This window comes from Hirundo rustica, chromosome Z (genome assembly GCF_015227805.2).
Source record: "Hirundo rustica isolate bHirRus1 chromosome Z, bHirRus1.pri.v3, whole genome shotgun sequence".
Taxonomy (NCBI): domain Eukaryota; kingdom Metazoa; phylum Chordata; class Aves; order Passeriformes; family Hirundinidae; genus Hirundo; species Hirundo rustica.
In genome coordinates this window covers 70561303-70588052 of record NC_053488.1, presented here as the reverse complement: position 1 = coordinate 70588052, position 26750 = coordinate 70561303, and the positions used below count along the sequence as shown (strand labels likewise).

The following is a 26750-nucleotide window of genomic DNA, read 5'->3' as shown; positions in this document are numbered from 1 at the left end:
GGATTAGGAAATGCACTCCTCCTTGTCTGCTGTTTTCTATCAAAAACTTTATGCATTTATCCTGCCACAATAGAACATACTATCTGGTCTCACAAAACACGAATTACAATTTAATAATTGAATTTGATTTTTTTTTCTAATTTTTTTATTCTCTGCATGGAGGATTATTATTGAGGAACTTACAGAAATGGGCAGTTTTAAAGATCGCCCTAGATGCCTTCTGCAGCAATAAAATCACCCTCAGAAAGCCGCCATTCCCTTGACTTTTAGTCAAGTGCGATTCAAGGCTTGCTCAACAGAGGGAGATGCAGCATAACTTATCAACGCTTCTCTCAGGCCCGTATACTGCCAGTTCAAGTCTTCCACACAAAACTCAAGGGATTTAGCAAATCTAATAAATTTTGTATTGATGTTGATAGTTATTGTGTCTTAACCGCTCACCATACATATAACACACCCTCAGGACATCAAAGAGCTACTTTGGGTCTCAATGCCGATGAAACATGTTTCAAAGAGTTAAGATTTTAGCTAAGGGTTAGAAGCAATTTATATTGATCAAGATGTAAGTTAGATTAGTAAATGGTAAGTTAATGATTATTAGATGCCCAAGCTAGAGCTAACTTTTATATTATGAGCTTGTTTATAGAAAAAGTGGAGTAAGTGAACTGTCATAAGAACAGATTGAAACCACTAAGAACAATGGCCAGCACCTGGACTTGGTATCAATCAATCACAAACCAGGGGACCTTGGATCGTGCCAGAGGGTCACAGAGACCTGATGAAGACTCTCCTGACTTCATCCTTTGAGACCACTGACCCAGTTCGAGACCACCGACCCAATTCAAGAGAAGAACTGCACACACGTGAAGGACTGATAGCCTCATTCTAATGGAGAGCGGGGATGGGAGGTGCTGGGGTTATGAAAATGCATTGTATGTAAGATCGTGGAAAATATAGAGAGAGCAAAGAGCCTTGTTCGGGGCGGCCACGCCTTTCGGAGATGACTCCCGTGCCGCCCGCCGGTGAATAAACATAGCACTGTCTAACTATAATTAGTTAGAGGGTCTTTGTCCGTGACTAGATCGGTTTTCAATGACTCCCCGAAGCAACCCTTGCTCTTGTGTATTTTACTTTATCCAGCTTTAGGCACGGAAAGTTAAAGCAGGAGCCTGTGCACATTGCAATCAAGGACATTGTGAGGAATGGATGATCCCTGGGAAGTAAGGTAGGATGCATGCAAAGAGCCTGGGAAACGAGCATTCTGGTTGCCCCAGGGACCTTACCTGCTGCCGGCTCCCCTTGTCCTCAGCAGCCCCACTCCTGCGACTGGTGGCAATTTAGTCTTCAAACAGAGGCAACAACCCACAAGCAGCTTTCTTATATAATGATGGAAAGAAGGTCTCTGAAATGCCTGGTTTATTAAATTGGGATGTATTAATATCCTCTTGACTTACAGAATGAAAATGCAATTGCCCATGGAAGTCCTGCTGCCCCTTGCCTACTCCGTGCAGCAATCCACATGCTGCTCGAGCTCATGCTGTCTGGCATCAGGTTTACACTACAAATCACACCAAAGGCTTTTGAAAAGCCTAATGACCTTTGCAGCCTTTTGAGAAGAACAATACGTTCCTTATTTACAGTGAAACTATAGAATCGCAGAACAAATTAAGCTGGAAAGAACATGGATTGAGTCCAACCTCTGATCACCTCGTCAACCACGCCTTGGTACTAATTGCCACACTCAGTCCGTTCTTAAACACCTTCAGTGGTGGGTTATCAGGGAGATTCTTCCACTTCCCTGGGCATCCTATTGCAATGCCCAATCACTCTCCCAATGGAGAGAAGACTTAAGAGAAAGGAAAGGATATTTAACACTTGAGAGTAAAAGTGGACGAGAAAAGAGTAGAAAAAGAAACGTCAATGCCTTCCTCAATGCCACGCCTACCCCCTATCTGTCCAGTATAAGCCCATGACTCAGTGGTCTTGTGTTGCCAAGCTTTAGAAAGCAGGAACCTCATGTTGGGCCAGTACCTGTCAGTCATCTGTTTGAGTACATCCACTCAGCAGCAGATGTGGTGAGAGGGAGGTTTGCCTGTGGAGTTGTCAGGTTTAGCAGCACTTCCGACTGTGGCTGCTTTCTGCCCCCCAACAGGACTGCCCCTTTGGTAAGCCTTCTCCTTCCACAAAGACAACCCAGGATACAGCCCATAAAAGCTCGTTCAGAGTTTTCTGGGTGTGATAAATGTGTTAAAGTTAATTTGTGTTATCAAATTATACAAGGTAAATGTTGAACTGTATAAAATATGAATGTTAGAAATGTGCTCAAATGTACATAAAGTGAAGGTAAAATGTAGAAACTAAAAATTAGAAAATTTCCTGGCTTGGGAAGCACAGGAGGGACACGAGGAAAGTATGATTGGAATTACCAGAGAGGGGGCCTTGAAACTATTGCTGCCGGGAATCCCTGAAAGGAAACAAAGAACCACGGAAGAAGAAGATACAAGTCCGGAGACCAAGATAATCACTTCAGATGGATATCTCTACTCGTCTCCGCCGAAATTAACATATACACGACACACCCGGGCCCGGTCATCAACAGCATTGTTCCACCCTACCGGTCTATTCAGACCTCCGATACCAGGACTTGAATAATTAATGAAGACGCCTCGGAGAGGATAACGTCAGAATTTCGGACTTCACTCCGCGATCTTGTGTATAAAAAGGGACAGCCGGAGACCAGAAATTGTGAACTTGGGGGGGATACCAGGCTGACAGAGCTTGTTATCCGTGTTCACCCGGCACCGATCCCGGGCTCGGCGCTGTCCTTTTAAATTGTGGCTTTCCGAGACTGATATTTTGTCTCAAAATAAAATTCTAAATTTTGATACTTTGAATTTAGTCGATTTTATTTATAACACTGGGGATAAGGGGGAAGAGAAGGCAGACCGATGGCTTTACCCCTATTCCTTCGTTGTGCTTTTTCTCACCCTGGCAGCCGCAGAAACGGGCTGGTTAACAGCCTTTCCAACTGTGATAAACATTAACTATTTTTTGTTCACTGGAGATCAAATAACTCAAGATAACAGGAAGTGACTATGTTACTATCTAAGCTTATAGGCAAACAGACCCTTGCCCATTCCTTCTTTCTCTCTCTACTTGCTTAATCAGCTTTAAGTTTCAGGAATTCCAGCTTACAACTACAGCCTTCATCTCTGCGACCACCGAGGGACAGAAAGAGACCCTCCTAGCAACACGTCACACATACATCATCGGAGGAAAGAAGCAAGATAAAAGCAAGACTGAAAAACCTGCCAATTCACGGCAGTTGGTGGAGCGAGACTCCCCTGCCGTCCAGCGCTGTATTTGCCTTTGCTTTGCCTGCTGTAATGTAATAAATTCCTATTGGAACTTTTCTTCGTGTTCATAGTCTATTACACAACCGTATGCATGCGCATAGGACTAGTTGGGCTGGGGGCGGCGGTCCCCTTTTTCTTTTGCTAAGGACAGATGCAAGCGGAAAGGAGCGTTCCCCTCCTACGCCGCTTTCACTTTCCATTCCTCAGCTGGACTGCAGTTTCTTTTTCCCGTCGCTCCCTGCTTGGGGGCGGCTCCCACTATTTCCTACGAGCTCTGCCCGTAGCTCGGCTGGGGTGTGTTCCGCGCACGTAGCCGGGGCCGCGGGATCAGGACCGGGACCGGGACCACCGGTGCCGGTGCGCAGCCGGCCTCGCCATGACGGCGGAGGAGAAGCGTAACCTGCGGTGCTACCGGCGGTACATCGAGAGGAGCCTGAACCCCGTGTACATCCTCAGCAACATGACGGACTGGCTGTCCGACGGTGAGAGCCGCGCTGCCCCCGCGCCGGCCGTCCCCGCCCCTGCCCCTGCTCCTTCCCGGTCCCCTCACTGCCTGTGCTGGCTTCTTGCTAGAGGTGAAGGAGAGAGTCCGAAAGGAGGAGGAGAAGGGAGTGACGGCGGCCGCCGCGCTGTTCCTGGATGCCGTGCTGCTGCTGGAGGCGGAGGGCTGGCTCCGGGGCTTCCTGGATGCCCTGGTTGCAGCAGGTGGGTGCCGCTGCCGGGCGGGGTTTTGTCCGCCGCTCCCCGAGCTGGCGCAGCCGCCGCTCCGCCCGCCTTCCGCGGGAGCTGGGCAGAGCCGCCCGGCGCCCCCGGGACCGGCAGGAGCGCTCCGTCGGCCCTGGGTTCGGCTGCCGGCCGTCGCACCAGCTCAGATGCCGTAGGAAAAGGCAAGCTGGCTGAGTCTGGGAATAAGCCTGTTGGGAGGTGAAGCAGCTGGAACGATTCTGAGGATGGAAAAAGCCTCATTGACTGGAGACTTGTCTGGCTCAGAGCCTTTAGAGGAGAAACAAGACAGCCATTGTTCTCGCCAAATACAATGGAAGGAGTTAAATCCTCTGAAACAGAAAGCGAAATGGGTTTCAGGAGGTGCGTGGGCACTGACTGGTAGCATGGGATAACTTCACTCAACGACAGAGTCTTAAACGACTTTTTAAAAAAAATTTAAAAATTAGTCCGTGGCATTGACAGTTCTTCTGTTTCAAGAAGTAGCCATTAGTAGTTCATAAAGATGATTGTTCCACAGTAGCTATAATTACTTGATGTGTAATCCAATCCCAATGAATTTTCTAATCCATTTCCTTTATGAAATGAAACAAAAGAGATTGTGAAGATATAAAATTTCTGGCCACATCTGCCAGCTTTCTTCTATACATGTATATTGTATCATAGATTCTTGTTGGCAATTTATCGGCTATGTTGAACCCCACAATCTCATGTCATAAGCTACTTTTGTTTTAATTTCCTCACCATTAATTATGAATATATTATGAACAAATATTACAAAGTTTCTTATCACTTGGACGTAGCCCACTCATACCTTAAAGCAAGTATTAGGTCTGGAGGAAACTCTGTCTGTGATAATCCTGATTTCTGAATTTCAGAACTAGCTACTTTGAACTTCCTAGTGGTGGTCAGTTTGGTGTATCTTCAGCAAAAATTCGAGATAGCCTGCTGATTCAAAGTGCTATCCCAAGTACATGTAAATTGGGATGGAGACTAGGATTACTCTTCTTTTTGGCAGATGCAGGGATAAGTAATATTTAAACTAAAGACATCATAGTGGAAAGTATCCACACAACTCTCCCGCTCTTCTAAGGAAATAAGAAATTAGGCAGATTCCTTCTGTTTACCCACAAGTTCCTCTGGGACCCTAATCTGCTTTTATCCATTTCAGAAGCCTACAAAGCAGATCGCACAAGTCCTTAAAATATGCTGCTCTGCCACTGTCTGTTCTAGGACAGTATTTTCAGCTATTTGATGACCATCTAAGTTGTGGGTGTCTGTACTGCTTTCTGTCAGGGACTGGTGTCAATCCAGTACAGCAGGGATTTTTGAAGGGGGGTGGAGCCAAGGACAAAAGATTAGGAGGAAAAAAAAAAAAAAAGCTGGCAAATAAAAGAAAAGGCCACCAAAGCACCTTGTAATTCTGAGTAGTGTCCTTTGCTCTGGGAATCCCATGGGAGAGAACAATGGAATGCAAGAATTCCAAGGATTGTATGATTGAAAGACAAGAGTGGATATAGTTGCTTGGCTGATGTGATCTGTGACATAGTGTGGCTCTTTTTTGTTTTTGCTGGTGTTAACTGCTCTTTTAGCATAGGGTTTTTCATATTAGACATACTAGTAAAGGAAAATAGTCACTTATTAGATAGAAATTGTATGTTGCTCACCTAGATTTTTTTGTTGTTTATAGGACTAAATGATTTGAATTTCTCCAGCGTGGCTGAGAAAATATTTTTTCAGCTTGTCTCTACCTATTGTAGCTGGAGACGGAATTCACAGTAATGATTTGTCTCTTTTTCTGAAAGGTTATACTGGACTGGCAGAAGCAATTGAAAACTGGGACTTCAGCAAACTGGAAAAACTGGAGCTGCACAGGCAGCTGTTGAAGCGGATAGAAGCAACAATGCTAGAAATTGATCCTGTAGCAATCTTGCCATACATAAACACATGCCTGATAGAGAGGGAGTGTGATGAGATCCTGCAGGTATGGTGAAATCCTGGTGTTTGCCTTGTTCTGCTTCAGAGGAGTGCTGGCTGCCACACTTGTGGAATGAATCAGTGCCTGTGTGACAGGTGGCTGGGTGAGGAAGATGGCTGGCCACAGGACCATCATAATTTTTATAATTTTTTCTTTTCTGAAATGGAAAGCCTCAGAGGTTTATGGCAGATAGAGTTTAAGACAAGGACTTTGCCTGACAGAAATTGACATAATAGCTCTGTGTTGTTTCACACCATTTACAAATATTCAAATAGCCTGCCCATTGTTATAGTCTGGCTAAGTTCAGTGTGTAACTACACCGGCAGAATTGAAGCTGTAATGGGTAAATGGCTAAATCTTATTGTAAAGCTTTTATTAAACGAGAAGGAAATGCAGTTTTCAACTGAACATGAAATGTGACAAAATCTCCTACTAAGCAAAGAGCAGAGGGTTTGATTGCCCATAACCTACGGCAGTTTCTGTTTGCGGTGTGTGCAGATCAGTGAATACAGAAGCAAAGCAGCCGGGATAACTAAACTCATTGAATGCCTCTGTCGCTCGGATAAGGAAAACTGGCCCAAAAGTCTGCAGCTGGCATTGGATGATGCAGGCTATTACAACGCAAGTCAACTGTGGAATATAAGAGAAGGTAAAATGTGAATTGCTTTTATGATACTGTTTCCAGTTCTCGTACCAGACTAATTTTTTTTTTTTTTTTTTTTTTTTTTTTTTTTTTTTTTTTTGGAGAATCAGACTAGTTTAGAAGGATACCGTCAGACTACTTTGTGGTCTAAAAAGAAAAACCTTTTAAAATTTATTTTAAATATCTTTTATATATAATTAAATACAAGTACTATCCTTCAAACAGGCAGAAATCAGTTTCTGATTATTTTTCCTCCCAAATGGTACCTTTTTGTAAGGAGATAGTACGAAAAGGTATGGTACCTTTTTGTAAGGAGAACCAGGCAGCACAGACTCTGAAGGGTTAAAAATAGCCAAATAGTTATCTTCCTTCCCTTCTTAATTCAAATTTTGCCATCTTTTTGTTGCTTCAGTTGTGAAAGATGCAATGTTTTCTGATAAAATATGATTAATAATGAGATAGTCTAGAGAGTGATACACTTCTATGATCCCCAGAGCAGATAATACACCTTTTTCAATGAGAAATCGATAAGCAGCCCTTGGCACGTTATTATGTTCACATCTTGTAAAAGCAGAGAATTGTCTCTCATAAGTTTTTGCTTTTGTCATTGAATTTACCTTTCCCTCCTTGAGAAGTACTTCTATAAGTAACATGCAGCATAGGAGGATTTATAGAAGAATACATTATTTTGCTATTAAAAAAGTGATTTTAGATAAACTGGACTGTATATCTTCATATCTACATTTGCTGTCTCCCTAGGTACTTACTTGAATTGGTTTTTTTTAGTTAGCAACAGGGATATGCTATATTTAATTGGCTTCCTAAACTATATTTCTTACTTTGAAATTTTTTATTACCACAGTCAAAGGGTGTTATTTCTTATCTGGATAATTAATTATTATATATTCATAAGGTTGTATACATAATTAATAAATTCATTAAAATATAGGCAAAATAATACATAAGTGTAATACCTATATGTATATAATATTATTTTATGCAGCTGGTGGTTACACATATTATTTGTTGACAGTTATATTTTTTAAGGTAAAATTATCACTGTCATTTGGGGTAGCTTTCTCTAACATCCAACTCAGCAAAGCCAAAGTCAGCCTACTGAAGAAACATTGTCCATATTGGAAGCATTTTACTGCTGACAGTTAAGAAGAGTCGGTACCAGAAATTAATTGCAGATCTTGGGTGCTTTCTGGAGCTGGACTGATGTGCAGATGTGCTCTTTCTCCCACTCCAAAAGCAGTGCTTCGTGATCATGCATTTTGTTTGCAAAGAGACTCTTCATGCAGGGCCCAGAGACGGTTCTTTGAGAAAATATTAGTTATAACACCAAAGAAAATTTGTCTTTTGATCATTGTGTAATATAAAGAATAGAGATATTCTTACAATTTCTAGGTGCTTTCAGAAGGTGGGAAGAAAGTGAGAGCAGAATCTTGAATTTACAAAGCTTCTTTGAATTCCTAAGAATTTTTCATGCTTGTGGTAATGTCTGTGTTACACAGTGAGTTCTTTTCACTAAAGACAGATGATAAACTTTCCTCCCAATCTGTTGTCTCCTTTGTTTTTCAGAAGTTGTTACACATGCATTGTGTTCTTCTGAAGCCGAGATTCTCAGTGCTATCCATCTTTCTTGAAAAGGAGCCTGTCTGCAGCAAAATTTTATGTAGTCTTTTTCTTCCAGCAACCAACTCCTTCACCTTGTTGTCACAGCAAATATGTTTTAAAATCGTAAGATCAATAACTTGCCTTTTTTTTTCCATTTTTACAGACAGTGGCAAAGATGTTGATGGTGAAATGACGGATGCCTCCGAGAATCACTTTGAAACCATGATGACATTTTCTGAAGAAGCAGAATGTGATAATCTCAGCGAAAATATCTCTTCAATTTCAGGTAAGTCTTAAGAATTTAAAAGTTTGTGGTTGGTATTTTCCATTTTCTTAGATTCCTGAAGGACACAGATGTAGTGTACCACAATGGAAGGTACTGAAGAATTAGCTAATCTCTGACTTGATTTATCTGTCTTCTGTTTTAATGTTAAAGGATCTCATGCTGGGCATTGCAAATGGTAGGGGTTGCCCTTCATTTATCACATTTCTAGTGAAAAGTTGTTCTGTCAGCACATTATTAGGAAAGGTCCCCAAACATCAGCCTGTTTTATGGACACCTCTTCTCTGATTTAATTAATTCACACATGGCCTGATATTAACAACTTTAGAGAATTGAATGTGACTGCAAAGGATCTCAGCAGTGACTGTCATGGCAAATTTTGCTCCACCAGTAGTTTCTTGTTCTTGTTCCGTAAGTCCAAACACTCTGACAAGACCACATTTTAAGGGAGTAATAACTTTAAAAGTCTGTAGAGCAGACTTTTGAAAATAAATCCTGTGCATATATTTGGGGAAAAATAATCCCTTGTGTTTTTATTTTGAGTTGAAAAAAGACCAATTGAAATGAGCATTGTCAGCCGAGACCTTGAAATGGGTTCATTTTATGAATCACAGTTGAGGGGTAAGAAAATTGTGCTATCAGACTCAGACAAAATTTTTGTTTGGTGGATCTGTCCTGTTAAAAAGTTGTCTGTCAGAGAATGTTCTGTGTAGACTGCATGGACTCCTCTACCTTTATCATTTCAGATGGCAGCTATATAGGGCACAACATGTTTTCTGCATTTTTATTACAACACTTTTCACAAAAACATTGTTTTATTCTAGAAAGCATCTATGAGTCTTCATCTGTCTATGAACCAAAGAAGGCTCGGAGCTACCAGATTGAGCTTGCACAGCCTGCTATTGATGGGAAGAACACATTGATTTGTGCCCCAACAGGTAAGGAGGCGGACATTTCTTAGAAAAATTCTCTTGGTGCATATGGCTGTGAAGGATAGGGAATGGTAAAGGTTGAATCAGACTTCTTCAGCTATTTCGAAGCTGTCTTCCTTGCAGTAGATCCAGATCTACCCTGCAGTTAATGACCATGGTCAACACAGAGGCTGGCAAGACAGATGTATCTGTTGGCAAATCAGTGCTTGTATTCAGCACATTCAGCATTCATTTCCATGTCCTGACTTCTGCTTTCTCACTCCTCAGTGTGGATTTTTCAGTTAAAGCCAGTCACTAATCTTTACAGATATTTAAGAAATTTGTCTTGCAAGTTGAAGGAAAAATAGGGTGAGCTAGCCTGAGTCTCCCCTCTCTTCTTTACCGCAATGCCTACAACATCCAGACAGCCTGATTTTCCCCTGAACCCTGGAGAGGCAAGTGGGACAAGGGAGGCAGGGGCAGAGCAGAGCTCTGGGGAGCCTGCTCAGTGAGCCTGAGGGCCAAAGGAAAACAAGTGGGAGAGGAGAAAGGCTGCATGGGGAAGGATGGAAGCTGAAAGGTCCTGGTGTCTATACATAGTCTGATTTGGTATGAGAGCACATATTAAGAGTGAAAAACAGACTCAGTGATTTCAAAGAATTCAGATACAAGTGCAAATGGATTTTAATCCCCAGTGACTGCTTAATGGCCTTTACAGACTGAAACTGTGAGAGAGAAAGGGATGATTCCCCACCTGAGTAAGCAACATGCTTGTGTTCAGATCTGCTCCAGATATGTTTAAGTCTGTAAGAGTAATGGCCCCATTGTCGGCTCCCCTTTGTTACAACGCATTCAGACGAGACAAGCTACTGCTTACATAGGCACCTTTTCATACAAGTCCTTTACCTTTCTTGTTTTTTGTTTGAAGGATCTGGAAAAACTTTTGTGGCACTTCTGATTTGTGAACATCATTTGCAAAGCGTTTCCTCAGAACGAAAGGCAAAAGTTGCCTTCCTTGCAACCAAAGTGCCAGTGTATGAGCAACAGAAAAATGTATTTAGGCAGCATTTTGAAAGAAGTGGGTAAGTGTAATTCTATGTGGTGGCTTCCGCCACAGAAAATAAACTGCCCTGTAAGTCAGCTGTGGCTAGGGCAAGATGTAATGGGTTTACTGATGAACAAGAGTGTTTGAGAGTAACATCAGGATGATGTGTAGCTGCAAGGATGGCATTGCCATAGCAGACTTTGTTTGGAGAATCTGAAGTCTGGTTTTGGAGACTTTAAGCATTCATTGTTGCACATCTATGGAAATGGTGAAATGATATTTCTGTACTTAAAAGGTGAGGTGTGTTCTCTCTTGAGACTCCTTTCACACTTGCTTCCAAAGCTGAGGTGGTTCCTGGCAGTAGCAGTGGGATTCCTCTTGCTATTCTCAGAGTCTCTCTTTTCTAAATGGAAGGACCCATACTTCTTTACAACCTATAGTCAGAAAGTTACAGTCCACTTCTCAGACAGGACAGGACTGCAAATTGCTTAGAGGGGCATTAACAACCTGTATCTTCGGATTAGGAGGGAACTGGTTACTGAACATCCACATATGTATCCTTGTAGCTATGGGAAAAGGAGGCTGCTGGGCAGAAACAGTTCCCAGATGATGCCAGACGTACACAAAAGGGATGTTACATGTGAACTGAGAAATGCAGCTTAATTATAGAAGTTAATTACTCCTCTAATATGATATATTTTTGTTAATGGTAGTTGAAAATCCAGTTATTTACCCTTAGCTTTTTTTTTTTTTTTCTCCTCAGCTTCTGTGGTCAAACTGCCACCTCCAACTCTTTGGCACTTGGAACTTAGTAACTGACTTTCAAGCTCCCTGAAAAGCCCATTTTTCTAGCTTTCCTCATTGTTTGAAAAATATATCCTTTTTCATACCCTGTTTTTTGCATCTTCTTTCCAGATACTCTGTTCAAGGAATTTGTGGTGAAACGGTTGCAAATATCTCTGTAGAAAAAGTTATACAGGACAGTGACATCACTGTGCTAACACCCCAGATTCTTGTGAATAGCATGGAGAAAGGGATCCTTAGCTCCCTCTCCGTCTTCACTCTGATGATATTTGATGAGTGCCACAACACTACAGGCAACCACCCTTACAATGTGTTGATGGCTAGATACCTGGATCAAAAATTAGACTCCCCTGCAAGCCAGCTGCCTCAGGTAAGGCCCAGTCTGTCGGTGGTGGATACATTAGAGGAAGGTGTTTTGCAGTGCAGTCAACAAAGTCTTGCCTTTTGTGCTGATCCAGTTCACAAAGTTCCAGTTCCGTTAACAACGGCTGCAAATGGAAATGGTGGCATGTTCCAGATGCTTTCATTCTTGGAATTCCAGGCTTTTTTCCCATGTTACATCTTCTCTGAAGGAAAGACTGATCAAGCATGACAAAGACTGGAGTACTTGAGAGCAAACGGAAGAGCTGAACTGGGAAGAAAGCATGTAATTTATTAATCTCCTTGTTACATCTCTGTTGTTGTTTTCTGTCCAAGGAAATGGGGTCACCACCGCTGCTGGCATGAGGTTTTCATCCAGCTGAGAGGACATCTCTGAATGAACTTGATGGATGGGTCTGGGTGTGGGTTTGCTCTTCCTCTGTACAATAAGCGCTGACAGATACAGCTCGTTATAGATTTAAGTGGCTGGATAGTGTATTTTAAGTTTAAATACTCTTAAGTTTGAGTGCCTTGGGGAGGGCATGAGTACACACAGGTTTTGGTTCTTAAGATTTTGTGCCTGCTTCTTATTTACTTCTACTGCCTATTTTGTTTCCATGTTTTTGAAGATGGTGGCAGTTTGGTGACTGGTAACAATATCTCCTGGTTCTGTTCCATTTGTGACAAAGGAGCAACACTGCTATTAATGTGTGTGCTTAGATTGTAGGATTAACTGCTTCTGTTGGAATTGGTAATGCCAAGACCACTGATGAAACTGTAGACCACGTCTGTACCCTTTGCTCCTGCCTAGACATACAGGCCATATCCACTGTCAGAGAGAACAAAGAAGATCTTCAGAGGTTTAGAAACAAGCCAGAAACACGTAAGCACACTTCCTTTTTGTTTTCTCATGAGCTGCAAAGGAGCGTGATTATGATAGCAACTCAATTCTTCCTTTTTTTAGATTAAGATAAAAGCTTTAAACTAATCTGGAGCTTTGCTTCCTGCTAGCTTGAAGAAAGGTTAGGCTTTCAATCTCCTTCAGTAAGGCAGTGCCCACCTGGGTAAATTTTTTCTTTGCTCTTTATGCAACATCTCTAGTTTTTTTTCAGTTCTGCCAGTGAGTATTGGGGCCTGCTTTTTCTGTGCACCTGCAGTGCTCATTAACAATGAACTTGATTGTGATTGCATGGAGCACCATGTGTAGCATTCTTCTAGACAAGAGTTTGCCTGTGCTTCCTGAGGAAATGCTTTACTTACTCAGCACACTGACTTACATTCTCTTCTCTAGATATCAGGTGGGTTAAAATGCGAGCTCAGAATCACTTTGCAGACATTATCTCATATCTGATGTCTGAGACAGAGGTGTTGATGAGGAAGACTTTCTCAGTGGGTAAGATGCTGTAATATGCCTATATTGATTAAATTAGTGTGAATCCTTATAGCTACTAGAACAAACACTCTTTTTCCACTTCCTTTCTCCTTCATTTTCAGTTGCATTTAACCAATATTTCCTAGATAAGAGATCACAGATAAGAGATGAAACTATTTTCCTATTATACCTGATTACTTCGACAATCATAACATTTTTGCTTGAATTTCAGGCTGTTACATACAGCTGAAAATGGTGTGCTTTTGACACTGTCAAATCCTTCTGAATTTAAAGAATCTGAAACAAAAGGGCTTGCATTCAAAATGCAGTGGGCTGCATTTCATTGATGAGAGATACCTGTATGTTCTTATTTAAACGTTTCTCCAAATCCTTCACACCCAATCTCTCCCTCTTAGGAAAATAAGAAATATCACAGTGGTATTACTCTGAATGTTGTAATTTTTTCCTTACAGCAAAAGCTAATTTTCACACTTGCTACTCTGACACTTCTTGTTTTCTCTGGTCAGCAAGCTGTACTTGGAGTTATTTTTAGGGTTGCCCTGGCCACGTTTTCTGGTCAGCATTCTGTCCTCCTTATGCTTCTGGGTACTCCTGTTCCCACTTTTTACCAGGTCTCCATTATTTTCCTTTGAAAAGCCTTTGAGGTAATGTTTCAGAGTAGGATCTGTGCAACATGGACCTCACTGGAGAGAGGATATGGCTGCCCAAGAAAAGAAAAATTGTCAGCAGGGTTCCAGTTTTAGGAGCTACTCTGGTGGGAAGGTTTGCAGAGGGGCAATGCATGATTGTGGAAAGAAAACTAGTCTCATGATCATGAGATTGTTTCATAATCCTTGAGAAATAAATGCTTTTTGGCTTTTGCAGAGTCCCTTAGTGGTGTCCACTAAGTGGCTTTTATAAGAAATTGGAGAGCAGAAGGGAGTACAAAGCAGAGACCCATGAATAGAGACATTCAGGATCAGCCTTGGTCTCTCAAGTTCTGAATTAAAGGATGTTGTCTGTGCTTAGACTGCTTTTTGTACACTGATTGCAGTGCCTCAAACTGTTTACCTCAGTTCTAAATTTCCCCCCCTGCCCTCCACTTCCCAGATATTTGAGAGTGAGCTATATTCTGGGGCAGGAAGGGAGAATTAAAACCTCCAGGCAACCAAAAAAAATCCCAAACAACCCAAAACCGGAGAAGCCCGATCAAAGAACAAAGGCATTTTCAAAATACACATTACATTAAGCAAACACTTCTGAAACTTATTTTACATCACAGTCTCTCTTGCATGACTGGCAGTGGTTTCTCCCTTCTATGGACCCTGTGGTTACTGAAGCCTGTGAAGCACTCAGGCAGAGTGTGTATGTACAAACAGGTATTGCCTAGTTCTGCCCAAAAACAGCCCTTTGGACAATATGCTGCTGGACTATTTAATGAATGAATATAAGCTATTGAGTAGTTGGTAATTCAAGGAGCAATGTGCATACAGTTTTTTTGGATACCGTAAGCTTCTTATAGGATAAGTGAGCTCTAATTTTCTTACTAAAGTCCCTGCAGATATGTGTATGTACACAGATCCTCGGTTGAATTGTACTGGGTTAATTTTAGGCTAACATCTGGGTATACATTGAAACACAGGAAGTGAAGAAAACAGAGCCAGACACTTCACAGGTCATTCCCAGAGGCTGGACAAGAGTCAGTAGGCACAAACAGAAATATTTAAACAATGTGAAGAACTCTTTTGCTGTAAGGTGTTCAAACACTGGAACAGTCTGCCCAAAGAAGTTGTAGAATCTCTGTCCTTGGAAGTACTCAAAGCCCATTTGAACTGAGTGACCTGCTCTAGGTGATCTGCTTTGAGCAGAGGGTTGAACTAAAGACATCCATGGGTGCCTTCTAGCCTCAATGATTCTGTGATTGTATCATAAAACTCTTCTTTTGCATAAACAAAACAATATTAGTGGGAAATGTGTTTTCCTCCAGCTAATGCTTTTTTATTTGTTATTTGAGATGAGCATATTTTTTTTCTCTCCTTTAGGAGATACCATCTCCCAAATCAACAAGAATTACTTTGGAACACAGAGATATGAACACTGGATAATTTCCACTCAGAGGAAATGCAGACTGTTGCAACTGGAAGATAAGGAGAAGGAGAGCAATATTTGTAGACACATTTTCATTTGTACTGAACATTTGCGGGTAAGTGTGTATCCTCTTCCATACAGAGGTAGAGTCATTCTGTTCCTTCTGATATGGGTATGTTCACCTAGAAGCAGATTTTGAACCAATTGTTCTACTTAGAATTGTAGAATATGTGCAGAGTAGGAAGGGACCAAGAATCATTGTGTCCAGCTCCTGTCCCCGCAGAGGACATCCTCCCCAAAAGCCCAAGAGCATTGTCTAAGCACTTCTTGAGCTCTGTCAGTCTGGTGCTGTGACCACCTCCCCGGGGAGTCTGGGCGAAACCATGCTCTGGGCGAAAAAACTTTTCCTGATATCCAATCTAAACCTCTCCTGACTCAGCTTCAGGCTGTTTCCGTGATTCCTGTCACCAGTCATGGCAGTGAAGAGATCTGTACTTGCCTCTCCGCTAAGTGAAGATGTTGAAGACTACAACAAATTGACACAGGCTAAAGCATAAGGCATGTAAGAGATAATCTCTACAACACTCAACCAGGGACTGATTAGTGCAGAGGAGACTTTGCTTGTGTTGTCACAGAAATGGGAGAACACCACATGTTTGCAACACTTAATCTAGCTAAATAAAATTTATGTTCATCTCACCCTGTGGAAAATGAGGCCTAAATGCATGTGTCTCTTTCCAAGCAGAAATTCAATGATGCTCTCATTATTAGTGAAGATGCCCGCATCGAAGATGCTTTAGCCTACCTAAATGAATTTTTCACAAATGTAAAAAATGGACCATATACAGCGTTAGAGAAGCAACTGATGGAGAAATTTCAAGGTATTTCCCGCAGTACCTGTGACAGTTGCAGGGGACAAGAGAGCTTATGGTAGGATGGTCCAGGTCTTTTCTTCAGAGGAAGTGCAGTTGTTTTTCCTGCACTTTCCAGAAAATGAGGTTGACTGCGTGGGTGCAAGTGCGGTGTTGGGGCAGGTATGGGGGATTAAATTTCTGGGACTGTAAGCTTCTAGTGCGGAAGCTCATAGAATAGTAATAATTGTGCCTGGATGCTACAGTAAGTTCCTAAATGCCTGGCTTGGAGATAAGGCAACAGTGCCCTTATGGCTGTGCCCCACAAGCAGGGGGATGGTCTACAATCATGGATGCTGGTAGCATTAGGTTGGCCAACATACACTGCTCAGTGTACTGCCTAGCCTCCTGGCCAGTCCCAGGCTTCTGTACCCTTCTCACCGGAAGCTAGATGTTGTCACTGCTCTCTGACTTCTTAGGTAGCAGTGGGCTGTATTCCAGCCTGTAGTCTGGTGTGTTGCAGTGTTGACTGCAAACCTAAATCGCTGGGCTGTCTGCCCTTGCGTGTCAGTTGTTTTCTAGGAGGAAATAGCACAAGAGCTCAGTTTGTTTTGTTGCTGTCTTTTGATACACAGTATATCACAGTATATCACAGTATATCACAGTATATCAGTTCTCATGTGAGTTTGCTGCCAAATGTGAGATAAGCATAATTTTGGGGTTTTTTTCTGGGGATTTTGTTGCATTTAACCCACAGATTCCCCTGCTTGCATATGAAAGAATGGAAATAAAAATAGAAAATAAAAAAAGAAGCTGAAGAGAATGTGTGCTGTTTGAAAGTAGGTTTGTGTGGTTTGTGTAGGTTGGAATTCTGCTTTCTGCATTAAAAAAGGTAAATTTTTCAAGAAAACTTTCTTTCTTTCTTTCTTTCAGAGAAAGAGCAAGAGCTGACTGCCCTTTCAAAAGATGAGTCAAATGAGAATCCAAAGTTGGAAGAGCTTGCTTGCATCCTGGACGAAGCATACCGCTATAACCCACAGACTCGCACTATTCTCTTTGCCAAGACAAGAGCCTTAGTAACTGTATGACATTTGTTTCTGAAACTCCTAAGATGGGAAGTGGGAAAATAAAATACCTCATCTATTACCCTTCCCATTTTCATCTGAAATAGAAAAATGTGCATGTATTTGATCTTTCTAATTTATTTTACTGTCTACCTTAGCTGTGATGCTCTGAGGCAGGATGAGTGAGGGTTTTTTTTCTTTTTTCTGAAAACTGCAGTGGTGTCCTTCATGACATCTAACTACATGTTGTAGTTGATCATTAAACCATCAGATTTTTATTTTAGGCCTAAAGTCAAGTTACAAAGATATGTGTTTTAAGGGTTTTGGCTTTAAGGTAGTGGTGTTATGAATCAGCAGCTTTACTCCATTACTGACTGCTCATCAGGAGGTATTTATACATTTCTCAGAGGATTCCTATAGACCTAAAGGAGATCTATGCCTTAGCACCTGTTTTTGATCAAGAAAAAGGAAATAACTTTGTGCAGATATTCTCTGGACTCTTCTTATTACTGGTCTGTTTCATACTTGCCTATGACCAAGTATCTAGGCTGGATGATGTTTTTTTCCCCCTTACCATACCTTGCTCCCAGAAAAGGTTTGTGCTTGAAGTTAATGTGGTGCTAATCATTAGCATGAGTAGTTTAAAACATTTACTGCAAATATCAGCTGTCTCTGTCTACTGTAAACAGATTTATCAGCTGAACAACCCAGCCCTCCTTTTTATCCTTTTCTTATCTTTTATCCACACATGCTGTATGAATTGCAAACCAGAAAAAGTTAAAAGCGGGCTGAAGTCCAAAGTAACAACACCAAGCATCTGCTGGCAGCTTGCCATTTAAGATTTAAAAGCCTATAGTAGCTTGGCTGAATTTTGTTCTTCTGTAAGTGCAGTTTGAATGTGCTACTGTCACTGTGTAGCAGAAGTCCAGTTTATAAATAGCAACTACTTTCCTTTGATGGCAGAGGTGTAGCATTCAGTGACCTGTTAGTTTGTAAGAGAAAAACCCAAACTTTTTAGCAGTGAAAGGCTGCTTGCTCTCTAGCCAGCCTTTAAGTTGCCTTTAAGGAGTAGGAAAAGGGGAAATCATCTGGCATGGTTTAATCTGGCATCATGGTGTGACCCTTGCTTTCTCACCTATTAAAAAATGCTCCCTCCTGACACACAAGTTGCACCTTCTTTCCTGCTTTTGGGTCTTCTTTTGGATGCATTAATTGACTAGGCAAGCATAGGAAAGATCTACATATCTCAAACTAGCATTTCGTCTGCACAGGGAATCTAACTCCCTCATTTGTGCTCCAGGCTTTGAAGAAGTGGATAGAAGCAAACCCTCTACTTAGTCACATAAAGACAGATGTGTTGATGGGTAAGGGAAGAAAAGATCATAAAACAGGTATGCAGATTTGCACTGAGATATGCTAAACCAGTGGTGGCTATGCTCTTCTGCTTTTCCTGTGTTAATCTTCTGTGCCCTTAAACAGAGGAAAGTCATGCAGGTTTTTTGCACTTGCATTCTTCCATACTTGGAAGACCCTGAATGGATCCTAAGGAGATGGCTTGCCTATTTTGTCCAGAACCTTTGGTTAAAGCAGCCGTAACACTGTCAGTGATACTTTTCTGCAGGATTCTTCTGCTGGTTCAAAAGCAGTTTAGAAACTTCACTATCACAGCTTCTTGTGAATAATTCTTGTATTATCTCTGTTACTTTTACAGATCACTCTCTTATTTTGTCTTTGATGGCAGAAAGACATTTTAAGATAGAATAGAAACTACAGCTGAAATTAATTACCTATGGCCTAAGTTAAGAGTTAGCTTGTGTTTTAACTAACAAAGCTGCGTGGGTGTCTCCAGTAAAGATCATCTGGGTATTGTGTCTAAAATGTTGTTTCGCAGGTTGATAATTCCTGTGACACATCAACAGGAATCTGTGGTTAGTGGTATAATATACGCACAGCTGCATATCAAACTTGAAGTAGTTTTCCAGATTAAAAGGATGCACTAACTTCTAATCACTTAAGTAAAAGCAAATGTGGGTATCTTGCTCAAGGAGCTCTTCAGTGTTTTTTTTACTGACACAATTTCTCTGTACTGTAGGTATGACCCTGCCAATGCAGAAGGATGTACTGGATGCATTCAGAAATGACAAAGATACCAGACTGCTAATTGCTACATCTGTTGCTGATGAAGGCATTGATATTACTGAATGCAACCTTGTGGTGCTCTATGAATACTTTGGTAATGTCACCAAAATGATCCAAGTCAGAGGTATGGAATTTCAGAGCTGTTACTGTAGAAACCTGTTTTGACCTAGAAATGGACATGAAATGCTATTAAATGGCACATTACAAATACTATTGTAATATGTACATGCCTTGCTGTTGTTCCTCTGTGCCTTAGAGTAAAGTCAAGTGAATAATGGAACATGATAAATTTGTTCACAGCGCCAAGTCCTTGATGTTGTCTGACTGTTCTTTTGCCAGGCAAATCAGCCTTGCTGCCACAAGGTTATTGAACTGTTGAGGACTGATACCTCAAGTAGACAAGTATACATATAAGCAGAACTATGGCAAGAAGAACTATTGTCATAAATATTACAAATCATTCTGTGACAATTTACAAAGATCTGCTACGATGGAATTTCTTGTATTGCCTTGGCTTCTGAAGGCCTTCCGCAGCCCAGTGGTTTATTACCAGCCCAGCTACTCCTGGGTACATGAGGCCTTTGCCTGTGCAGATCTCTAATATTTAAGACCAAAAGAATGACACCCTGTTTCTGTCTTCCCTGCTTGTGCAGAGAAGTCTGTCATGACTTTGGCCTTAAATTTGGTGATTTTATAGTATGGCCAGTAGAGGGGAATGAAAAGCCACACCAAATGCTGATTTCTACTTCACATTCCTGAATGGCGTAAAACTGCCTACTCTTTTAAGGGTGCATATGCAATATTTTATCTTATTTTCCAAGCAGTTAGCATCATCATTTAATGTGAAGTGATTTCTATTGTACTTACACTGTACTCTACTTTCAGGGTTTTTGTGTTGTGCCCTTCTTATCTCTGTTCTGTAATAAAGTAATGGGGTCAGAATTGACTTTTATAGATGAAAAGACAGTGTTTATTATTAAAAAGCCATTAAAGGTGCAAAGAAAAGAGGTTATGTCAGTTTCAAATGACATACAATCGTGATTTTTGTGGAGTAGAAGCTCAAAAGAAAACGTGAACAGTTTTTATAAATTAAATACTGCTAAACTGGTATGAGATTCCTGCAGTTCTGAGTTTGCCTGTGTCAAAGCTTTATTAAACAGGCAGGCAGTAGGCATAGTCAGGAAGAAGCAAAAGGGCTTGCTGTTGTTGTGTGTGTTCCTGTCAGCACCATATTTCCAGTTAGGTTTTTGTGATATATGGGGTTTTGGGGATTTTTTTAAGACACCAGTTAGCAGGGCTGAAAACTAATAAAGAAAGAGTGAGATGAACTTTTCTCTCTTTTTTTTTTTTAACGCTACAAGAACAGCAAGATGCTACCCAAAAATTTTATTTTATGCCTGAGTTCAACATAGGGAGGCCACAGAAGCAGGCAATACAGTACTGGCTAGGGTACATCCATAAGGATACCTGGAAGGGGATTTCTTGTTCTGTTTTGTTATTGAAGAATGCTCTTCAGAAGGAACATTATATGAATCTGAACATTGCAAACAAAAGCAGCCATACAGAAGGCCCTTAATAGTCTAATGGTAGACCTGTCACTTTTGCATATGTTGTTAAGAGTAACTAAAAAACATAAATGTGTTGTTATATAGGTCGTGGAAGGGCAAGAGGCAGCAAGTGCATCCTTGTGACGAGCAAAACAGAAGTGGTTGAGAATGAAAAACAAAACAGTTACAAGGAAGAAATGATGAATGCAGCTATCGAAAAGCTACAGAACTGGGATGAAGCAAAATTTGCAAGAAGGGTTTGTGATTTGTGCAGTTGTCATTTCAAAGGCAGAATCTATATCAGCCTTCACCTACTAAGGCTTTATGTGGGGCCAAGTGATAATCCGAGAGAAGTGTTCATTGTACTTGATTTCTGACAAAGGCTAGGTTAGCAGAGAAGGGATAGTGTGTACTGCCAGTTTGTCAATGTCAACTGTACAGTAACTGCAAAAAGCTTAAGAGTGTGAGGTAGAATTTATGACCTGTTGCTTATGTAAAAAGGACTCATGGGTGAGGTGAGAGTTGGAGACCATCTTGGGCACAGTGTACAAAGATACTGTGGTGTTTTACAGCTGAAGATCAGGAGGGCTAAAGCCCAGCTGGACATTCATACAGACCAGCACCAAGGGCTAAGGAGAAATCCCCATTCTTTATTGGATATGGGGGGAAACATAGTCACAAAGATGAAGAGAAGAGACTGAGGCGCTTAACGCATTGTTTGTAAGACTGGTTGTTCTCAGGATATCCAGCCCCATGAGCTGGAAGAGAGAGACAGGGAGCAGGTTGAAGGCCCCATAATCCAAAAGGAACTAGTTAGTGACCTGCTACACCACTGCGACACGCACAAGATTATGGGGGCATATGGGATTCACCCAAGGGTAGTGAGAGAGCTGGTAGAAGAGCTCATCAGTCCACTTTCCAGCATTTGTCAGCAGTCCTGGATAATCTCAGGTGACTAGAGGTTGATCAGTGTTGACAGTGTGACACCCATCTACAAGAAGGACCAGAAGGAACCGGGGAACTACAGCCCTGTCAGCCTGACTTTGGTGCCAGGGAACATTATGGAGCAGATAATCCTGAGTGCTATTACCCATCACATACAGGACAACCAGGGATCAGGCCCACCTGGGATAGGTTCATGAAAGGCGGGTCCTGCCTGAGCAGCTTGACTTTCTTCTGTGACAGTGTGACTTGCATAATGGATGTCGGGAAGGCTGTGGTTGGTGTCTATCTGAACTTCAGTAAAGACCTTGCCACCATTTCTCACAGCACTCTCCTGCAGAAACTGGCTGTTCATGGCTTGGATGGGTGCACTCTTCGCTGGGTAAAAAAAATGGCTGGATGGCTGGGCCCAGAGACTAGGAGTGATTTGAGTTAAATACAGCTGGTGGCTGCTATCAGTAGTGCTCCCCAGGGCTCAGGAAAGCCTGGAATAAGCCAGTGGCAGGCACTACTAACCAAAAAGCTTTGTACACAGTTCTCCCATGCCCCCTTGGACTCACAGGTCATCCTGTGTTTTCAGACAAGCTTTCAGAGATTGAGCTGTGCAACAAAGGGTGCCCTCTGGCCTTTGTGACATTTCTTCTCCTGCCTCCAAGGCTTGGTGTGGTTTCTCCTACTTCCTCAGAGCATTCCATTTCTGCATTTGGTTCTCAGCTCCAGGCTGTGCCTTGTTGCTTCTTTCTCTGTGTGCAGTTTCTGTGGTCTCTGTAGCTTTCTTTCCAAACTGTGAGGTTTCCAGAGCAGCAGCATTAACTGTGCTGTAAGGTATCACATGACTTAAGTGTTCACACCGACATATCAGCCTTAAGACCAGAGGGGCTGCTGGCAGCTAGAGGGGAGGAAGGAACAAATAGCATAAATGGTGTCCATCATGTAGTCTCATTCTAGCTGTGCATTCTAAATTGACAAATGTATCCTGTTCTTTGTTGGTATGAGTTGCCAAAACAAGGTGGGTTTTGTTTGGTGTGCTTTAAGTAATAGGTTCCTAGATGTTACATGCCCAAAGTCATGTGTAGGCTGACATTGGGACTTCATTTCATAATTATCTTGATTTTTATTTATTTATTAAAGATACATCAGCTGCAAATCAAAGAAAAGATACAACGAGATTCCAGGAGGAATGAAACAAAACATAAAGTAGTCGGGGGGAAAAAAAACCTTTTGTGTGGAAAATGCAAAGCCTATGTCTGCAGTACAGATGATATCAGAATTATAAAGGTATGTTTCTGTACAGGAACCTACATCCATGACCACCAGGGAAGTCAGCATTATTGAGCTAACTGCATAATTTATCAGTGTGGAAGTGGGTTATTTTGTGCAAATTGCAGGAGAATAGAAATTCTGAGTAAATCAGTAAACCACAGGAACAGTTGTGACTACTTCTGTAGTATGATAAGATATATGATAAGAGTTGACATCCAGGGTGTGCAAATATGGGATATGGTAGAAGTCACTTCAGTTTTCCTGAAGCCCTTCTGATGAATTTTGTTGAAAACCCCGATCTCCAACTACAAAACCTTCTAGAGTTACGGCTGGATATTTACTTTCCTGATTAGCATCAGATGGAAGTCTCTCTGCTTTTGAGATATTTCTCCCACAACTTCTGTTGACTGAAAACTATCAACACAAAGTACTGGGATCAGCTTACAAACTCCTTTTGTTAAGGGGTAGTTTGACTTTTGTAAAGCAAGTTGATCCATGGTTTCACAAGAAGAGCCCTACGGTTCTTCAATATCATTTTGTTTTCCATTCTGTAGGTGTAGTTCACATTGCTTCTATGTATATACTAGGAATATTTTGATTGTACTCTTACTGCACATGAAAATTTACTCTGTAGACAAAAGAAGGCAATACTCTTTAAACACTGAAAGTGGTGATCATGGAAGAGAGCCTTTTCTGAGCACTTTGAGCCTTTATGGATCTGCCTTTTGTTTTTTTGAATTTGCTTCTCTTTGTGCTGCTCTGAAAAGCGCAGTTGTAATGTGATAAGGGTTTCAGGCCACAGCTGAGCATTACTGTGTCTGCCTTCAGGCCCCTGCCAAACTTCTGTTTGTTTTTGCCAGCTGGTTTTGGAATGTAGAGGGGGCTCATACCCCTCTGCAAGGAGCTGGGAATAGCTTGGCTTTGTGCGAACTTGGTTACATTTCTTTGACAAAAAACAAGGGCTGTCTAAAACCTCTCTGACTTTTACTGTATTTTGTACTCCTGGCTTATCACCTGTATGTGTGCAAATAGATCCAAGAGTTCAGAAAACTCTTCAGTAAGTAGTTTTGCTTAGTGTCACCGAGACACACAAAGCAGTCACACGCAGACAAGAGATTTTTGCAGAGGTCCTTCCGATCCAGCTCACAGCCGAGAGAGCGGAGAGAAGAAGAGAGCCCCTTTGTTTATTTTTTTACTTTTTATACATTTGTGGGTCTAGCAGAAGATGGGCTTTTTGGGGTTTCCACCCCTCAGCCTCAGTGGCCAGACCAGTTGTCAGTTACAATTGTTTTCAGGTTAGAAATATGCAAACAAAGGACAGAGAATGAAAAACAAAGAATTTGTTTATGTTACATCTGTGGGAAAGGTAGAAAACTGCTCTTAATATTGTACAATAACTAAAAAGATCTGACTCCATTTAAGAAAACCAAAAGGCTCAGAAAAACCAGGGTAACAGCTTAGTACTCTGCAAATAACACCTCAGTTTTTTAAAAAAATCCCTACAAACTGCATTTCCAGCAGGATCTACCATTTTCAGACTCAAACTCAGACTGTAAATATGCTTTCAAATAAGGCTGTTAATTTCTTTAATCTTACATTATATATATTATAAACAACAACTGTAGCTCCTTCACTCTGTTTGGGTTGTTTTTTCTACCACTCCAAGGTAGTTGCTTGACCCCTCATGGGAAACAGGAGTCTCCCAAACTGGTCCATTGTCTGAATTACTCTCTTCGTTTCATGGACATGGCTCATGTACTGCAAACATAGTTTTTAAAAAGCTTACTAAGTTCAAATATGTGTAAGCTGGTGACTGGGGGTACACAGTAAATTTTTTTGGTTTTGATAAGCCCAGGCCTGGATCCTTCTAGTACCAGGTATTCCATGAGTGGGGTAAAAAAGAGCAGTGAGCCAAAGAGGCTGGAAGGTGAGCCTCCTGGATGACAGCAAGTGCCTTAAAAGGGAGAACATGTATTTGAGAAGGGAAGGGAAATGACAAGAAAAAATGAGGAGTGTTGTTTCTAATATTGTTTCTTGCATGTGTTGTTTCAGGAATCTCATCATACTGTCCTAGGTGACGCATTCAAGGAGCGTTATATATCAAAGCCCCACAGGAAACCAGTTCAGTTTGATGGTTTTGAGAAAAAAAGCAAGATGCATTGCCGAAATATTGAGTGCCAGCATGACTGGGGGATCACAGTGAAGTACAAGACATTTGATAATCTACCAGTGATCAAAATCAGAAGCTTTGTACTAGAGAATGTTGAAACTGGGACACAAATGGATTTTCAGAAATGGAAAAGTATTAATTTATCTTTGAAGGATTTTGATGAAGAAACATCCAGCTGAACTTAACATTTTAATGGGTATATTGTTCTAGTGCACTTATACTGAAATAGTAGATGATCAACTTTCTATAAAAATTTTCGTTCTTTATGCTAGGCCCCTCACCCGCATCTGGCTAGATTATAAAAGGCTGGTAAACCCACTAAAACCAATGTTTGCTATATAATGAAATACTTCACCAGAAGGACAAACATGAGCCTAGGTGTCTCCATCCAAATCATTATGGCTATGAGTAACCTGGTCTGAAAAAAAGTGAGATCACGTTGAATGACTAACTAAACAAACATCCAGCTTTAGGTGACAGGCTACACCTTCAAGAATTGAGGTACAAATCAGCATCTTCTTTGGGACCACTAACATGTTGTTGGATTGCAAGTCCTTGCAAACAACATGGCTTACTAGCACTTCAGGCACTACTCTAGCCACTTCTGAAGCTTTTAAAAAAGTTACTTTTAATGTTCTAGACCTAGATATATAAAATTGAAATGAAAATGTCCAGTAACTTTTCTGTAAGGAAGATACTACTTCTCTTAAATCTGTCTTTAAAAGGAAATGCTTCTGCAACAGTAAGAAATGCAGTAGGGCAGAGCCCTCTTGGGGATACATCCTTGTGATTAAAATGGTAGCACTTTTTTCTATCACTGCACCTTGATCAAGTTGCTGTTGTTCAAGTGGCAGAAAGGGCACCCTCCTGTGTTGCTGAACTGTCCAAACCCTAATGTGGACAAGGCAGGGCCCTGGATGAATGGGTAGAGGTTCAGTTTTGATGGTGATTAGCACTTTACCTGGATGCCCTGTCTCATGGATTACCCAGATCCCAGACTTCTCTGGGAAAACCAGAAATTCCTACAGAGTTATGAAATGTTGTACTTGTACACTTCAAAGCACCTGCTGATTCTACACATCGTCAGTGAGCTTAGTATTCAGTATTTTTGGAACCAAAACCAAATGCATTTTAAGTTCACTTTGTGTATATGACAGTGTGGTAAGGTATGTATGTGCGAGAATTATGTTAAAAAACCACCATAACTAATTAAAAAAAAAAAAAATCCCCTCAACCTAATTTAAGAGTTTTAAAAAATGAACCTAAATTTATGAGTTCAAAAATTAACTTAAACTGCTTAAATCCTACTCAGTGAGGCTTGTGGTGTTATTGTAAAGTGTTGTGTGGCATTAAAAACAAAAGAACTTTATAAACACTTCTTCATGTTCCACCCCAGTCCATGCTTTTACTGTGAAAGCTGTATGCATTGTACAAGGAAGGATGAACCTCAGTCCTACACTAACTTCCTCTGCACTTAAAGGAAACACAGAACAATCAATAAAGATGATTTATGTTTAGATAATGCCTCTCCTCCAAAAATACTACGAACAAAATACTTTTGAAAAAGGCTGGTTTAGCACTGTCAGATTAA

The 26750-nt window shown here is 41.2% G+C and overlaps 1 protein-coding gene across 1 annotated transcript; it reads left to right on the top strand.

Annotated features, from left to right (window-relative positions):
• The first annotated feature begins 3596 nt into the window (after nt 1-3596).
• On the top strand, nt 3597-26750 carry RIGI (RNA sensor RIG-I). The gene is made up of 18 exons (XM_040090782.1): nt 3597-3838; nt 3930-4061; nt 5885-6063; nt 6556-6706; nt 8484-8606; nt 9428-9541; nt 10443-10596; nt 11475-11733; nt 12444-12606; nt 13015-13116; nt 15138-15298; nt 15929-16064; nt 16968-17116; nt 18399-18489; nt 19191-19361; nt 20890-21041; nt 22858-23004; nt 25042-26750. Exons 1-18 carry the CDS (start codon nt 3733-3735, stop codon nt 25336-25338), a joined length of 2787 nt encoding a protein of 928 aa, XP_039946716.1. The 5' UTR covers nt 3597-3732; the 3' UTR covers nt 25339-26750.

Bases quoted from the DNA above. Each gene is read 5' to 3' on its own strand.
- RIGI (XM_040090782.1), top strand. From the start codon at position 3,733: ATGACGGCGGAGGAGAAGCGTAACCTGCGGTGCTACCGGCGGTACATC. The intron at 21,042-22,857 runs GTTTGTGATTTG...TATTTATTAAAG, and splicing joins AAGCAAAATTTGCAAGAAGG to ATACATCAGCTGCAAATCAA. The intron at 23,005-25,041 runs GTATGTTTCTGT...GTGTTGTTTCAG, and splicing joins ATGATATCAGAATTATAAAG to GAATCTCATCATACTGTCCT.